Source organism: Daktulosphaira vitifoliae, unplaced genomic scaffold (assembly GCF_025091365.1).
Source record: "Daktulosphaira vitifoliae isolate Bord-2020 unplaced genomic scaffold, ASM2509136v1 Scaffold_2, whole genome shotgun sequence".
Taxonomy (NCBI): Eukaryota; Metazoa; Arthropoda; class Insecta; order Hemiptera; family Phylloxeridae; genus Daktulosphaira; species Daktulosphaira vitifoliae.
The window spans coordinates 2730822-2748002 of NW_026099573.1; the positions used below are offsets into that span (position 1 = coordinate 2730822).

The following is a 17181-nucleotide window of genomic DNA, read 5'->3' on the forward strand; positions in this document are numbered from 1 at the left end:
GTTTTGAACGCCAATTGTATAAGGGTAAATTACCTGATTGAAAAAAAAGTATGTTGGATGTAAAGGAAAAAGGATCAAATTATCGTAAAACTTAGATTAAATGAAAGGGAAATATCTTCGGTTTCAATAAAAAATAAAATTATGTTTATTCGTTCATTTTTTAAAAAGTTATAGTAGTTTTAAGAAAAAAAATGTCAAACTTTACAAAATTTAAAAATCGTAATTTTTTGGGGCATTTTCATCATTTATAGGGAACGAGAGAACTTTTTTCAATTTTTAATGGCAATATCTTCAACTAGATACGATTTGTGATTTTTTAACATATCATTAAAGGAAATCGGTCCAGTGAGAGCTGGGAAAAAGTTGCAATAGATACAAAAAAAAATACATCATAGTAAAATCAATACCTTCTCAGCTTTGAATCGAAGCTTAAACATATTTAAACAAAAATATACGTTTACAAACGAAAATATACGAATTTACACGAAAAATAGAAATATCATTAAAATACCATAAGAAAAATAAAAATTTAATACTAAAAATATATACTAATTTAACTAAAAATATACCTATTTACTCACAAATATACGTATTTACACGATAATATCTATTTGAATGAAAATATGTATTTAAACGAAATTATAGGTATTTAAACGACAATGAACGTATTTATACGTAATTTTATGTATTCAAACGAAAATTAACTTCATAACAAAAGTACCAAAAACAGAAAATAAATCAAATGTATATATATTTTTTATTTTATTAAAAAAAACAATCTGTACATAAAATTTCTAATTCATTTTTTTTGTTGACTTATTCAAGTACATAACATCAATAGCTTTAAAAGGAAGTCACCCATTGGTAAAACCTCGATTAGTTTTAATTGAAGCTGTATACAAGTTAAGGTTTTATTATTGTCGTTAATTTGTTAAATCAATAAGTCTCGATTTCATTTACGTTTGGGACTTCGAGATGGGTTGTCAGGTATTAAAGTTGTGTACATTTTTTTAATTAAAGAGTTTGAATTTGTATTAAGTTTTTAGTGAAATCTAGTATAGTGTAAAATAGCAAGTTCTTTGACAGTTTTGATGTTTAAATCTTTTTGTAGGTTATTATTTGTTACATACCATGGCGCACCAGTTAACACTCGTAATGTTCTATTTTGAAAGGATTGTAATGGTCGAATGTTGGATGGTTTAGCTGGTCCCCATATCTGAATACCATAAGACCAGACTGGTCTGATTATTGACTGATAAATAAATAATTTTGTTTCGAGAGGTAATTTTGATTTTAGTAATGGACGAAAAAGATGAAGTCTACTGTTGATTTTTTTCTTTTGTCTTTCAGGTAAGGTCTCCACGTCAGTCGTTTATCCAAAATTATGCCTAGGTACTTAGTTTTATTATGGGTATTAATAACTGTATCGTTTAATTTTATATCTGGACATTTTTCAGATCAGAGGGCGAATTTTACATAACTTGACTTATTTGCATTTAATTTAATTGTCCAATTCTTGAACCAAAATTCGATGATGTTGACGTGTGTTTATCGATGATGGGCAGCTTTAATAATATTACTATAAGTAAAGAGTATAGCTGTATCGTCTGCAAATGTAGCAAGAAGAGTATTGGTAGACTGGGGTATGTCTGTGGTAAAAATATTGTAGAGTTCGGGAGACAAGTCACTTCCTTGAGGAACACCTGCTTGAATTTCTTAATATGGAGAATTTGCACTGCCTTGTCTTACCGTTGAAAGGTCATATCATAAAAAAAATTAAATTAATTGGCCACAACGGATAAAATCCGCAACCTTTCATGGCACATTGAAAAATACAAAAGAGGGTTGCCAACCCTCTGGGCGAGACAATGGTTTGTCGGACCACAGTAGGATTTAAAAAAAAAAAAACCCCAGCACAGGGGGGTCACGGCACAGTGGTGAAGTGGCATAGGTGGATCAAGTATGATATCTGATAGTGATTAAAATCACTATCAAAAAAAAAAGCTTCCATGCAAATCTTTAGATAGTGTTTAATTTTAAAAAAATTGGTGGATTATCCCAAAATAATGATCTGCTATTTTCTTATTAATATCCTGATTAAGATAAAGTATGTTCAATGAAAAAGGGATATAAATATTATTTCTCATAAAAAAATTGTGTTAAACCATTCACTTTTCAATAAGTTATATCATTATAAAGTTAAAAATGTAAAAAATAAAATCGAGAATTTTCACACAAAAATATCATTTGGTAGCCATTTTCACCATAAAGATAAGATAAAGTCCGAAATTTTTTTTTTTTATAATAAAGTACATTACATTAGCTTTAATTTAATATATATATAAAAGTGTCAGACTTTTCGTAACACTTTCAAAAGTTAAGTTGAAAATGTTAATTTTTTGTGAAAAAGTTGTCATTTTAAATCTCCCCCTGTGGGCAGGTATAGGGTTAAATTTATAAAAAAAATATACCAAATGATAGGTAAAGACATCAAGCATCTATAAAAAAAATTATATTGATTTGGTTATTTTTAAAAAAGTTATAGCAATTTTAAGTAAAAAAAATGAAAAAATTTCGAAAATTAGCGATTTTTAAATTTGTAATTTTTTTGGAAATTTCCCCCGTTTACGGGGAACGAAATGAATTTTTTCAATTTTGTGAGGGTAATGTCTTTGACTAGATACAATTTGTGATTTTTTGACGTATCGTTGAAAGAAATTGGTTCGGAGTGAGCTGAGAAAAAGTGGTAACAGTCACAAAAAAAAAAACACATCGTAGTAAAACCATTACCTACTCATCCTCGCATCGATGCTAAAAGTAGAATTTTTTTAAATGTTTCAGATATATTGCATGTTTTAAATATATGTTAAATTAAAGCTTANCAAAAAAAAAAAAAAACACTTTATAGTAAAATTAATACCTTCTCAGCTTCGCATCGCAGCTAAAAAATTGAAAATCAGAGCTCATTAAGTAGTTTTTACTTTTTATAATATTAAATATTATAACTCTTATTTATTATACTATATAAATTTTATATAATGGAAATATTTTCTATGATCAATTCATAGATTTTGCGTCAAGTTTTTCCCTTAGATATAATAATAATGCAGTTTTTTCACCAACCAATTTATCGTATAATAGTATGCATCAAATTAACTCATTCCAAATTTTTTTTAACACATCTTAGTAAAACCAATACCTTCTCAGCTTCGTATCGAAGCTAAAAATTAGTATTGTACATTAAAAGCAATTAAAAAAATACAAAAAAATAGAAAAGAAATAAAGGTATTTGATATTCGCTGATTCGTTAATAGTTGACGTACACCAGAACCTCGTGATAACCTAAGTTGTCACATATTTATACAGTGGCGTATTTACAAATTTGCTCAGGGGGGGGATGAAATGAATAATTCTCCATAGACTTGTGGGGGCTTCCCCCTCCCCGCCACCCCACAAAGTCCAAGAAACTAAATAACATAACATAAAAATTTAATTTTTAAAATTCACCAACTTATCACTTAATTAAAACACAATATTATTAAGTTATTATACACTAACTAGGCTCCCCCTAGCTGGTGCTCCGCCCTAGACCCGGGGCCTTAAAAAAATATTGATAGCGCTTGTTCAAGGAGGGGCCAATCTCTCTTAAATACACCCCTGTTATACACAAAAATTATTAATAATCTAATTATAATAATTGTTTTTATATTATAGAATGATTAAAAAAAAATTTAGCAGGTTATTATAAGTGGCACACTGTAAATTTAAATTAAAATTAATATTAAAAATAAAAATAAAAATTTAATTTTGATAAATATATTAGTAACTGCGATTTAACGATGAACATCATAGTTATCATAGATGAACCCCAATTCAAAGGATAAACTCATAGTCTCATACATCATATATGAGAAAAAAGAAAATTATTCCTTGATAAAAATAGGGCAAATGCAAAATAGTGTCCTACTAATAATACATAATACACCATATAAATAAGGTTCATAATACGTATCAGCAGAAATGAATCACTGCGCATAATACAACCATGCGCGTGGACTTAAAAAAAAAGCTCGTAAAATGTGAAAAATGAACGGATTGAATTGATTTTTTTATCATATGTCAGGAATGTCATTGGGCGGGTCTGATGAAAATTTCAAACCTTAAGTCGTAAAACGCTGGCGTCAGCGAGCGTTTTTCTCGAAAACGGTCGAAATTTTAAAACGCTCGCGGGCGAGCGGCAAAAATTTTCCGACCTTCGCCAATAATTTTCCCGGAGTCTGGTGACCGAGTACTTTCGTTGAAAAAAAAAATTTTGAAAATCCGAGCACGCTAAGTAATTTTCCCAGAAAAGCGTTTTTTTCCTTGTTCTATTATATAATAAGATTATTTACAAAATACTTCAATTTTTAAATTAACTACAACACAAAATCCAATTTTCTATTTTTTTGAATACTAAGTTCATTTATGACTTCATCTGGTGAAACTTCTATTGTCCGGTAAATTGCCAATAAAGCCAGCCCATTAAGTCTAGTCTAATAATAAAAAAATAAACTATTATTTTAATACTAATTTATAATTGTATTCCAATAATAAATAGAAAATATATTTACTTCTGTCATACTATTCCTAAGATAGGACTTAATCCTTTTTAGGCTGGAAAAGCATCGCTCAGGAGTAGCGGTGGACACAGGCAATGTACAAAATATTTTAAGAAGCCCATAAATATTAGGGTATATTACTTTGTCGCCAAACCAGTAGAAATAGAATTATTTTCTGGTGGTGAATTTGAAACTTTCCTTTTGAAAAAATTTAAAATGGATTCTTTATTACTTTTCCCCATTGAACTAGTATTCATGTTTTACAATCAAACAAATCACATTTACATTAAAACTCCCTTAACCCAACAGTAAATTTGAACAACATAACTGTTATTTACACGCGTTTATCGTTTACGTTGCTTCTCAGCACGCTTCACAACTCGTGATCATCAGTGTTACCAAAATTATTTAATATTTAATAAAACAATAGAGGTCTAACTCATAACTATCATTTTTATAAAAAAAAAAAAATTCACTTTTTTTTCAATATTGATTTTAACATTCATTTTCATAATTTCGTTCATTCAATAATCAAAAAAATTATTTTAAAAAACCTCCCGGGGGGGGATATGACCCCCATATCCCCCCCCGTAAATACGCCACTGTAACTATAATGATCAGGGATGACCTTATACAAGGCCGCTGTCCGTACCTTATAAACTAGGGAGAGTTGATTTTTGAAAGGAAAATGAATACAAAAATACACGAGTCCATTGAAGATGGAACACCCAAAAAAAAAACTAAGTGCGTGTTACGAGTACGCACGGATGAAGTGAAACTTCATTCAAAGTCATTCAATTGATAGAATATTAGGTTTATATTGTGATAAAATTAAAAAAAAATACACGTAAAATTTTTATTTTCAATTGAAATTAATTTATTTTATTTTTCTATGTAAAATAAGATATAATAGGCTTATGGTAACTAAAATAAGTGATGTAAGTTTTTGATTGAATGTTTTTAATATAAACGGCATTTAAAATATCGATATCTAAATTGCTGCTATTGTCTTTGGAAATTACGTATCAATATCGCGCGTTGTTAAAATATGTTAAAGTCATCATTATCTACGAAATAAGTGTGATAGGCGCTGAATTGTTAATCAAAATAAATGAACATCTTCATCAAATCACAAGCAATTTCAAGGAAAATTTAGGAGGATTGTATGTTATTTTCATCGGTGACTTGCGTTAACTACCACTAGTTCGAGCGACTTCAATTTATCTGCCACCAAAAATAAATATTTTTGGGCCAATTTTATGGGCTAAACCAAGTCATGAGACAGGCTAATGTACCATTCGCATCTATCCTAACTAAAATTGGCAATGGTGATAGGCTTGATGATTATGAACTGACTCTAATACAATCACGATTTTTTCCTAAAGCTGAAGTTGATATACTTTGTCCAAGTGGACTTCGCATATTTAACACGAACCACTCAGTTAATGAGTACAACCATCAGATTTTAAGCAGTGCTAGAGAAAAGGTTGTTTCAACAGCAAAAGATATTTACATTGGTTGTTCATCTGCAAATCAGTAAGCTCTCTTGCGGCAAAAAGTCCATAATATGTCACTTATCGATACAGGTGGGTTACTATATGAACAATATTTGTCAAAAATATCCATTATTTAATAACAACCAATATTGACGTATCTAACAGTTTGGCAAATGGTGCGGTGGGGAAACTAGTTTTTAAAAAATTTATTGTGTATTTATGATATGTATATTAATAGCTACAAGCAATTTATTTTATGATTAATAATAAACATAGATATGCTTAAAAAATATTTTTAAATATTATTATTTTTTTTTTTTGATAAATGAGACCACTCCGTCCAACGTAATGAAGGGTGGCCAATTTTTAAATGCCTACAGGCGGAAAATTTGTGAATACGCTCCTGGGTGGGACACGTGAAGAGAAGAGTCTGGTGTGCTTGACAACAAGAGAATCACGATGAGACCAAAAGATTAGTGTTCGGGCTCAATGACCGAAATCGTTCACGACGTATGGTTTAGAGTATCGTACAGTTGACTGAGAAAATAGAGCATAGAACAAGTGTAGCATGGCAAAATAGCTTAAACGGATGAGTAAGAGAGGGGGATGAATAAAGAAATCAGATAACTGATGCGTAGATGTTGTGGGGGTAGATCCGTGTCACGTGTTAGTAGTTTGGGATAAGAGTGGGCCACACCTAGTAGTTGAGATGAAGGCAAGAAAAATAAAGAAGAAGAAGATGGATATCTAATAGTAATTAAATTAAATTTGACTGACGTAAAAAGGTTATGATGCGTATTTAAAAAAAAAGTCTATTAAAAATTACTGCATGTTTGATAACTTTTAGAAAACAAGTTACCGGAATGTTTTTCTTTTATTAATGCGGATTTTATTTTTTTACTCCATTTGATTGAACCATCTTGATTAAATGGTTTTTCGCTTTGTGTACATTTTTATACTTTTTATTTGTGGTTAGTTAATTAGTGTATTAATAAAATTATAAACATTTAAAATAGAAGGGAAATGAAGAAAGAAATAAAACAAACAATGTAACGGTAAACAAATTGTTTAAATAGAAGTCATACTAAGTATTTCTATGCAATGAAAATTTCTTGTAGACGAATAAATTTATTTATAAGTAACAAACAATTTTTTTTTTGAAAAGTTTCCATGCAATACTTTTCAACCTTATACCTTAAAATTTTATACACGTTTGACATAAAATTAATATCTATTTAATAATTTTTTATAATTTCTCCGTAAAAATTACAATACTAAATTTTTAAATATCAATTTCATACTATATTTAATTGCTATAATAAATATTTATTCATAAATTATACTTATCTAAGAACTAATAATCAAGATATAAATAAGTAAATAAGAGTTCATTTGCTGTTTGAATAATCCATCAATTTCTTAAAATTAAACACTATCTACATATTTGCATCGAAGCGTTTATGATAGTGATTTTAATCACTGCATCTATCATCTATACTAGCCCAAATATATCCCGTCCATACTGTGCCGTAAACCCACTGTGCTACCGTTTTTTTTTATTAAAATTATTTTTATTGAAATTATTAAAAACATTTTTTAACTTAACCCAAATAATAATTATTTATTTTATTTTTTAGTCATAAATTTTTTGTCAGATTTTATTGTGGGAGGGGGGCATAATGATACTTTTGCTCCCCTCGTATTATGACCAATGTGGAAGTATTCTTACCCCCTATCCACAGGAAACATTCAAGTTGATCATAATAAATTATATAAATCAATCATTGAATTGGTAATAAAAAAAAATATGAAATACCCGAAATTATAAAAACGGAGACAAATGAATAGCAGCACGATTAAAGACACAAGTATATTTATTAATTCGAGTAACAAAAACAATAAAAATACTTTATTTATAGTTTAAAAAATATTTCAATTATTCGTTTGGGGAAGCATTTTCAAAAAAATATATTTTTCGTTTATATTCTAAAATTAATTTTGCTAGACGAAGAAAACATAACCACGTTTAATGATTCATCACTAACAGATCGGTTATTTGTAGTGTATAAGTGACAGTTAAATACAAATAAATTTATTATAGACTTCATGCAAATATATTTAATAATTATATTAGTTATTTGACTGTAAATAAACGTATACATAAATATTAAATACTTTTAATATTATTATATCTTTAAATTAATCCTGTACGGTTTCAGATAAATTTAGAAAAATATATACTTGCATATACATAACAATAATAATAAAATAACTTTAAATTTCTAACTATTATTATAATAATTGTAATTAAACAAAAAGTAAATTTTCATAAATCATTTCAATCATTTTCTATCCTTTATAAAAAGTTAAAAAATAAAACGATTACAAAATATATGGATATTAATAATAAAACAACATGTAAAGAAGTGAATGTGTTTGTTAATGACAAATAAAGTACTCGATTTAAAGTAAACACATTTTTAACTACTTAAGAAAGAGATATGTTCAGTTCATTGTCTTAAAGATATATTTAACTTTCACTACACTTAAAAAAAAAATCCAATTTATTCCCTCCTGTTTATCATTTAATTATAGAAATTTACTAATTTAATATATGAGGACATATTTTTTATTTCAACATAGGGGAGTGTAATATAGGTCATTATTTTGTAAAACTGAAAGTAAAACATTTTTGTAATGTTTGATTTAATTGTAATTTCTTGATCAATTGTTTCTTAATATAATATAGTCTTTTATTTGTAAAACTAGAAGTAAAATATTTTTGTAATGTTTGGATTAATTATAATTTCCTGAATTATTGTTACTAGACCAGGAAGTAAATATTTATAAACATTTTTGAAAATGATTGTATTATGAAGTTTGTAAAAAAAGAAAAACAAAATATTTTGGTATATAAGACGAAGTGGAATTAATTGAACGGAAGAGAAGACTTCGGGAGTAATGAAGGTAATCTCTTTTCCCGTGGTACGTTTATAACATTAAGTTTTCATTTTGTGTATTGTTTTATTGTGTTTTAAGTGTATCTTTATTATGTATGTTTTACATTGTTTGATTATATCTTTAATAAAAAAAGGTTGTTTCGTATTTAAATACAACAATACGTAACATAAGCTTTAATTTAACATATATTTAAAACATGCAATATATCTGAAACATTTAAAAAAATTCTACTTTTAGCATCGATGCGAGGATGAGTAGGTAATGGTTTTACTACGATGTGTTTTTTTTTTTGTGACTGTTACCACTTTTTCTCAGCTCACTCCGAACCAATTTCTTTCAACGATACGTCAAAAAATCACAAATTGTATCTAGTCAAAGACATTACCCTCAAAAATTGAAAAAATTCATTTCGTTCCCCGTAAACGGGGGAAATTTCCAAAAAAATTACAAATTTTAAAATCGCTAATTTTCGAAATTTTTCAATTTTTTTTACTTAAAACTGCCATAACTTTCTTAAATACGAACAAATCAATATAATTTTTTTTATAGATGCTTGATGTCTTTACCTATCATTTGGTATATTTTTTTTTATAAATTTAACCCTATACCTGCCCACAGGGGGAGATTTAAAATGACAACTTTTTCACAAAAAATTAACATTTTCAACTTAACTTTTGAAAGTGTTACGAAAAGTCTGACACTTTTATATATATCTTAAATTAAAGCTAATGTAATGTACTTTAATATAAAAAAAAAAAATTTCGGACTTTATCTTATCTTTATGGTGAAAATGGCTACCAAATGATATTTTTGTGTGAAAATTCTCGATTTTATTTTTTACATTTTTAACTTTATAATGATATAACTTATTGAAAAGTGAATGGTTTAACACAATTTTTTTATGAGAAATAATATTTATATCCCTTTTTCATTGAACATACTTTATCTTAATCAGGATATTAATAAGAAAATAGCAGATCATTATTTTGGAATAATCCCCCAATTTTTTAAAATTAAACATTATCTAAAGATTTTCATCGAAGCGTTTTTTTTTTATAGTGATTTTAATCACTATCAGATATCATTATACTTGATCCAACTATGCCACGTCACCACTGTACCGTGACCCCCCTGTGCTGGGTTTTTTTGGTAGTTTGGATACGTGTATTTAATTTATTATATGTAACTTTCCACAAAAATGCGGCGGCATAGGTAAGTCTACCCAATGTGTTCCCCCGCGTCTTGCGAATCGAGTCTAACTGTTTAAAATCAGTCTTTGCTGATTTTGCTGAATTGCTTAAATTCTACAAGCAAAAGACTGATAACGGTGGTTATATAAATGTATAACCGTCGATTACACGAAGACGACGTAACGTACAAATTATTTGTCCTTCATCAACATTAGCATTTCAATACCACACTAGTGCCTGACCAGCACAAACGTCACGAAACCGCTAACTGCCCTTCTAGTGGGATATAAATTACATAGGGCCAACGTTGACCCTTTAAGATATAGCTTAGCCAACTGTTAGGATCCTAGCAGGAAAGGACATTGCATCGATATTGATACTGTACCAATACACCATTATATTGTTTTTTTTTTTTAATCGATTTTTACCATTATGCTACTGAAGTAATAAAACTAATTAAGGAGATAAATTCAATGTCTATTATCATTATTTATTAAACATAATGACCAACATCTATAATAAAAAAAAAAAATTATAAATCTAGAAAAATTAATTTTTTAGTTTTGATTCAATCAGATACAATAGCTCTCACCTTATTATATTAAATTATTATTTATATAATTCAAAATTTATCAGTAATACAATAATAAAAAATTATAATTAATCGGTTAAAATTTCGTTTAATGTTTAGGAGGAGTTCGTCTACTCAAAAGAAGGAATCGAAGCTGACCGTTTGATTTCACAAAAAATGAGTTATCATTAGAAGAAAAATTAGATTGCCATTTCCATGATTTTTCCCACCACTTATCCAACGAAAGCGCCAAGGATCTCACTATTTTATTTGAACTGATTGTTGAGTTTTTAATTATTAAAGATCCCTTCAATATATAAAAAACATATAAAATATTGTTACATTGAGTTATCAAAACTAATGAGTAAATAAAAATTTAAAAAAAATAAACTATTAGTTTTAAACGTGAATGTAAGAAAGTCTTACTTTTTTAAAAATACATGACAACTCGCGATTAACGTATCCCATATTGACGAAATATAGTAGAGTATTTTCTATTCCACAAATATTGGAAACTTCAAAAGTTCTGTAGTTCACGCAATCTATGTAATGCTCTTTACACTTAATTATTTCATAACTTAACTATAATTAGAATAAAAATTAAATCATAAAATAAAACATTACGAGAATTCTTACTTTTCGTAAAGTACAATCAAAATAGAATGTCATTGCCATGTTCATGTAATCATATCCATTAAATTGACTTATGTAAACTTCATTCGTTTGTCCAAACTTATTGTGTATAGTCAATTCAACTTTATCAAATCGAACAACTGCTGTAGTACCTTTTGGTAGAGCCAAACAACGATTCTTTAATTGAAAAATGATCCATTAATTGTTAACTTTTATACACAATGGGTAAGCTATTTATTACTTGTAAATTCCATAAAATAATTGAAATATTGAACTGCCAAAAAACAAATAATGATGCCACGAAATCCATTTTTTGATTAAGTAATAATTAAATTTAAATTTATTTAAATAAATAGTACATATAAATGTATTTTATGAGTTCAATGAGTTTATCATCCAAAGAACATATTATAAATGAAAATTTCAAAGGACTGTTGAATAATTGTGATATTTTTAATAATTTATTTATTTGTATATTTATGTACATATAAGTCTAGGTTATAAAAATTAGTACCTTGAATCACTTATTAAACAAATTATAATGAGTATATTCTGTTCTCATTATTTATAAAATATCCTAGTTGTTTTATTCTTATCTAATTTGCCATTGTATTTCATTCGATTCATCGCAAATATATTTATAATCATCATCATCATTTCGATATACATTTTGATCATTAAAATAATTGTTAGAAGGCGAATTAAAATTATTGATTTATTTTATAAAGGAAGTTGATTATTTAAAAAAAATAAATATACCAAACATTCTCACACAAGTCATAAGGGCGTATTAATAACAAAGATTGAGTTAAGTAGGTTAAGTACTTAGGTTTCAAACTTTCATCGAGGTTTAGTTGATCTCGATATTGTCTACTTTTGGTCTTCAAGTCAATTTTTTTAAAATAAATTGATATGATAACTTAACAGCAGGATTAAATAAAAACAATTTAACAGATAAGGATTTGAACTGACAAAATTTAACTGAAATAAATTTGTTAAACAAAAACACAAATTGGATTAATCAAATAAATCAATAAAAAGAAAGATATTAATATAACAAGGGTCTGTGTTATTACAGCAAACACCAAGTAAAAAAAAACGGTAGTACAGTGGCGTCGCGGCACAGTATGGACGTAGCATATTTGGGACAAGTATTAATAATATCTGACAGTGATTAAAATCACTATCATAAGAAACGCTTCAATGCAAATCTGTAGATAGTGTTAATTTTAAGAAAATAGTAGATTATTCCAAAAGGAAAATTAGCTCCTAATTTTTGTTCTTATTCGACTACCATTTGCACATAGAAAATAGGTCATTGACACAATTTTTTTTTTTTTGGCCATAAACAAGTGTTGCGAAATCTCTTATATATATATATATTTATTTTGAAGGTGCCCTTATTTTTACAAGTCGATCGACAGGACGACATGTTACACCCGCGCGGTATGTATATACATTTTTTTTTTTGTAGCTTTGCTACGTGTATTTATTTTATTATATTATATCGGTGGTGATGTACCTTTTCACAAAAATAAGGTGACATAGTACATGTCTACCTGAGGTGTTCCTCCGCATCTTGCGAACTGAGTCTATATGATTAAAATCAGCCTTTGCTGAATTGCTTAAATTCTAAAAACAACTGATAATGGCTGGTATAACCGTATAAAGTCATCTTCCCCTAGTTTATAAGGTATAAGTGACATTCTTGTATAAGGTCGTCCCAGTTCAATCATATTTACGTGACAACTTGTTACGAGTATTTGACGTACATTAATTTTCGACGACGGACAACAGTTACACAGCTTTATTTAGTTGGCATGGTTTTTGGCAAAAACATGTTCTTCCATACTCTGTACCTTAAATTGATTACAATGTAATGATGAAAATAAGGAGATACGAATGGAGATAATTGACCAAGCTGAGGACTTTGGTTGGGTNACAATGTAATGATGAAAATAAGGAGATACGAATGGAGATAATTGACCAAGCTGAGGACTTTGGTTGGGTTTAAAAAAAAATGAAAAGGCTGTCAACACTTAATTTTCAAAGAGCACACCAACCGAAATGATAAAAATCTTCGAGTACTATACCAAAACGGATTCTTGGGACGACTTTATATAGTGAACAATGTAAAATAATTAAAATAAAATGGGCAAAAAAAATAAACATATATTGATTTTATTCGCTGTTGGATTTCATCTATTGTGTGTCCAGGCTGTTGCGTGTCCTGATTATTCACGTACTCACTGTACCGCTACCACACTATATTGTTTTTTTTAAATAGACTTTTACATTATACTTCTGAAGTAATAAAACTAATTAAGGAGATAAATTCAATGTCTATTATCATTATTTATTAAACATAATGACCAACATCTATAATAATAATAAAAAAAAAAAATTATAAATCTAAAAAAATTAATTATTTAGTTTTGATTCAATCAGATACAATAGCTCTCACCCTATTATATTAAATTATTATTTATATAATTCAAAATTTATCAGTAATACAATAATAAAAAATTATAATTAATCGGTTAAAATTTTGTTTAATGTTTAGGAGGAGTTCGTCTACTCAAAAGAAGAAATCGAAGTTGACCGTTTGATTGCACAAAAAATGAGTTATCATTAGAAAAAAGTTTAGATTGCCATTTCCATGATTTTTCCCACCACTTATCCAACGAAAGCGCAAATGATCCGACTATGTTATTTGCACTCAACGTTGTGTTTTTAATGATTAAAGATCCCTTCAATAAATAAAAAACATACAAAATATTGTTACATTGAGTTATCAAAACTAATGAGTAAATAAAAAATTAAAAAAAAGTAAATTAACAATATTGAACATAAACGTAAGAAAATCGTACTTTTTTAGTCATACACGACAACTCGCGATTAGCGTATCCCATATTGATGAAATATAACAGAGTTTTTTCTTTTCCACAAATATTTGAAACTTCAAAAGTTCTGTAGTTCACGCAATCTATGTAATGCTCTTTACACTTAATTATTTCAAAACTTAACTATAATTTGAACACAAATTAAAACGTACGATAATAAAACATTACGAGAATTCTTACTTTTTGTAAAGTACAATCAAAATAGAATGTCATTGCTATGTTGAAGAAATCAGATCCATTAAATTGACTTATGTAAACTTCATTTGTTTTACCAAACTTATTGTGTATACCCCATTCAAATTTATCGAATCGAACAACTGCTGTAGTACCTTTTGGTAGAGCCAAACAACGATTCTTTAATTGAAAAATGATCCATTAATTGTTAACTTTTATACACAATGGGTAAGCTATTTATTACTTGTAAATTCCATAGAATAATTGAAATATTGAACTGCCAAAAAACAAATAATGATGCCACGAAATTCATTTTTTATTTAGTAAGAATAAAATTTAAATTTATTTAAATAAATAGTACATATAAAATGTATTTTACAAGTTCAATGAGTTTATAATTCAATGAGGATATTATTAATGTACTCATGAATAATTTGATTATTTTAATAATTTATTTATTTATATGTTTATTTACGTATACATATAGGTTATAAAACATTAGTATCTTAAATCAATTATTAAACTAATTATAATGAGTATATGTTATCATGTCATTATTTTTCGTAGTTTTTTTGTTATTTGTAAAATATCCTAATTGTTTTATTTTTATCTAATTTGCCATTGTATTTCATTCGATTCATCGCAAATATATTTATAATCAGCATAATCATTATTGTGATATACATTTTGATCATTAAAATAATTGCTAGTAGGTGAATTAAAATTATTGATTTATTTCATAAAGAAATTTGATTATTCGAAAAAAATAAATATATCAAATATTTTGGTTGATTTTTGAAAAATAAAAGCGTTAATTATATATAAAAAGTAAATCAAATGATAATTATTATATTTAATTTCTTTTTAATTTATTGTTGATTTGATATAAAAAATACAAATAATAAAGTGTTATAGAAATCCAGTAATGTAGAGTTGAGACATTTTTTAAATTAGTGTGCAATTGATACTTTGTAACGTTACAAATTCAAAGGTGGACCGTTTTATATTAGCTTCGATGCGAAGCTGAGAAGGTATTAATTTTACTATGATGTGTTTTTTTTTTATTTTTTTATTTTTTTTTTTGTGTCTGTGAACGCTCAATCTCAGCTCTCGCTGGACCGATTTTGATGAACAATATGTCAAAAGATCACAAATCGTATCTAGTCGAAGACATTACCCTCAAAAATTGAAAAAAATTCCCTCGTTCCCCGTAAACGGGGGAAATCCCCCAAAAAATTACAAATTTAAAAATCGCTAATTTTCGATATTTTTTCAATTTTTTTTACTTAAAATTGCCATAACTTTTTTAAAAATGACCGAATCAATATAATTTTTTTTTTTATAGATACCTTAGATAATTACCTATCATTTTATATATTTTTGTGAACATTTGACCCTTTAACAGCCCAAAGGATGGGGTTTCAAAATGGTAACTTTTTTACAAAAAATTAACTTTTTCAACTTAACTTTTGAAAATGTTCCGGAAAGACTGACAATTTTATATATACCTTAAATTAAAGCTAATGTAATATACTTTAATTTGAAAAAAAAAAATTTGACCTCTGGACTTGTCTTCATGGTGAAAATGACTACCGTATGCAAAAATATGCTATTTTTGTGAAAAAATTCTTGATATTATATTTTACATTTTTTAACATTATGTTGCTATAACTTTTTAAAAAATGCATGAATCAACTTTATTCTTTAATGATAAATACTTTATATATACTTCTTTCATTCGACATACTTTTTTTTAAAATCGGACCATTTCCCTTTATACAGGGGGGGTGCAAACCTTTTAAAATGCGTATAGAAAGTAGAACTTTTTCAACTTAACTTTTGAAAATGTTCCGGAAAGACTGACACTTTTATATATATCTTAAATTAAAGCTTATGTAATATACTTTAATTTGAAAAAAAAAAATTTGACCTCTGGACTTGTCTTCGTGGTGAAAACGGACATCAAAGTTAAAGAAAAACGTACGATTTCCGTGAAAAAAATCTCGATTTTATATGTTATATTATTTAATTTATATTTTATATAACTTTTGGAAAAATGTATGGATCAATATTATTATTTTTTTATAATAAATATTTATATACCCCTTTCATCTGGCACGCTTTTTTTGTAAATCGGATCATACCCCTTTAACAAGGGGGGTCAAAACTTTAAACATGCGTATTGTTACTAAGATATTTTCAATTTAATTTTTGAAAGTATTCCGGAAATACTGACACTTTTATATATATCTTAAATTAAAGCTTATGTAATATACTTTAATTTGAAAAAAAAAAATTTGACCTCTGGATTTGTCTTCATGGTAAAAATGACTACCGTATTAAAAAATTTGCTATTTTTGTATTAAAATTCTGGGTTTTGTATTTTATTTTATTTTAAAATACCTGACTAGGGGAGTACAGATTTTCATAAATATTATATAAATTAAAATAAATATAGCATAGAAAGTTAAACTTATTTAAATTTGTTTGCTTCTTTTAAGTCGAGAAAAATAACTTTGAAATTTGAACTAGCTTAAATAGCCTATTTTTGCACCCGACGGCAGCGACGTACGGTTGCCGAGTTGGTAGAATTTATGTTTTACACGCTTGGGGTACGAGGTGCCAACCCACGTATAACAATAAATTTTTTGCATT

The 17181-nt window shown here is 27.3% G+C and overlaps 2 protein-coding genes and 2 long non-coding RNA genes across 4 annotated transcripts in view; 2 read left to right on the forward strand and 2 right to left on the reverse strand.

Moving 5' to 3' along the window:
• The window catches only part of LOC126898908 (uncharacterized), a 132392-nt gene that overhangs the window by 48390 nt on the left and 66821 nt on the right, over positions 1 to 17181 (forward strand). The gene's annotated exons all lie outside the window — the stretch shown is intronic.
• On the forward strand, positions 6135 to 11049 carry LOC126898900 (uncharacterized). The gene is made up of 3 exons (XR_007702419.1): positions 6135 to 7149; positions 8923 to 9061; positions 10937 to 11049. It is a non-coding gene; the product is annotated as an uncharacterized LOC126898900 (long non-coding RNA).
• LOC126898844 (uncharacterized) lies at positions 10758 to 11833 on the reverse strand. The gene is made up of 4 exons (XM_050673250.1): positions 11691 to 11833; positions 11453 to 11626; positions 11243 to 11398; positions 10758 to 11123 (listed from the first exon to the last, which is right to left on the reverse strand). Exons 1-4 carry the CDS (start codon positions 11757 to 11759, stop codon positions 10926 to 10928), a joined length of 597 nt encoding a protein of 198 aa, XP_050529207.1. The 5' UTR covers positions 11760 to 11833; the 3' UTR covers positions 10758 to 10925.
• LOC126898842 (uncharacterized) overlaps positions 13905 to 17181 on the reverse strand; it is a 23192-nt gene continuing 19915 nt past the window's right edge. The window contains exons 4-6 of the mRNA XM_050673247.1: positions 14533 to 14706; positions 14320 to 14475; positions 13905 to 14199 (exon numbers count right to left, since the gene is read on the reverse strand). Coding sequence (XP_050529204.1) covers positions 14002 to 14199; positions 14320 to 14475; positions 14533 to 14706 — 528 coding nt within the window. The 3' untranslated portion in view covers positions 13905 to 14001. The remainder of the gene's footprint in view (positions 14200 to 14319; positions 14476 to 14532; positions 14707 to 17181) is intronic.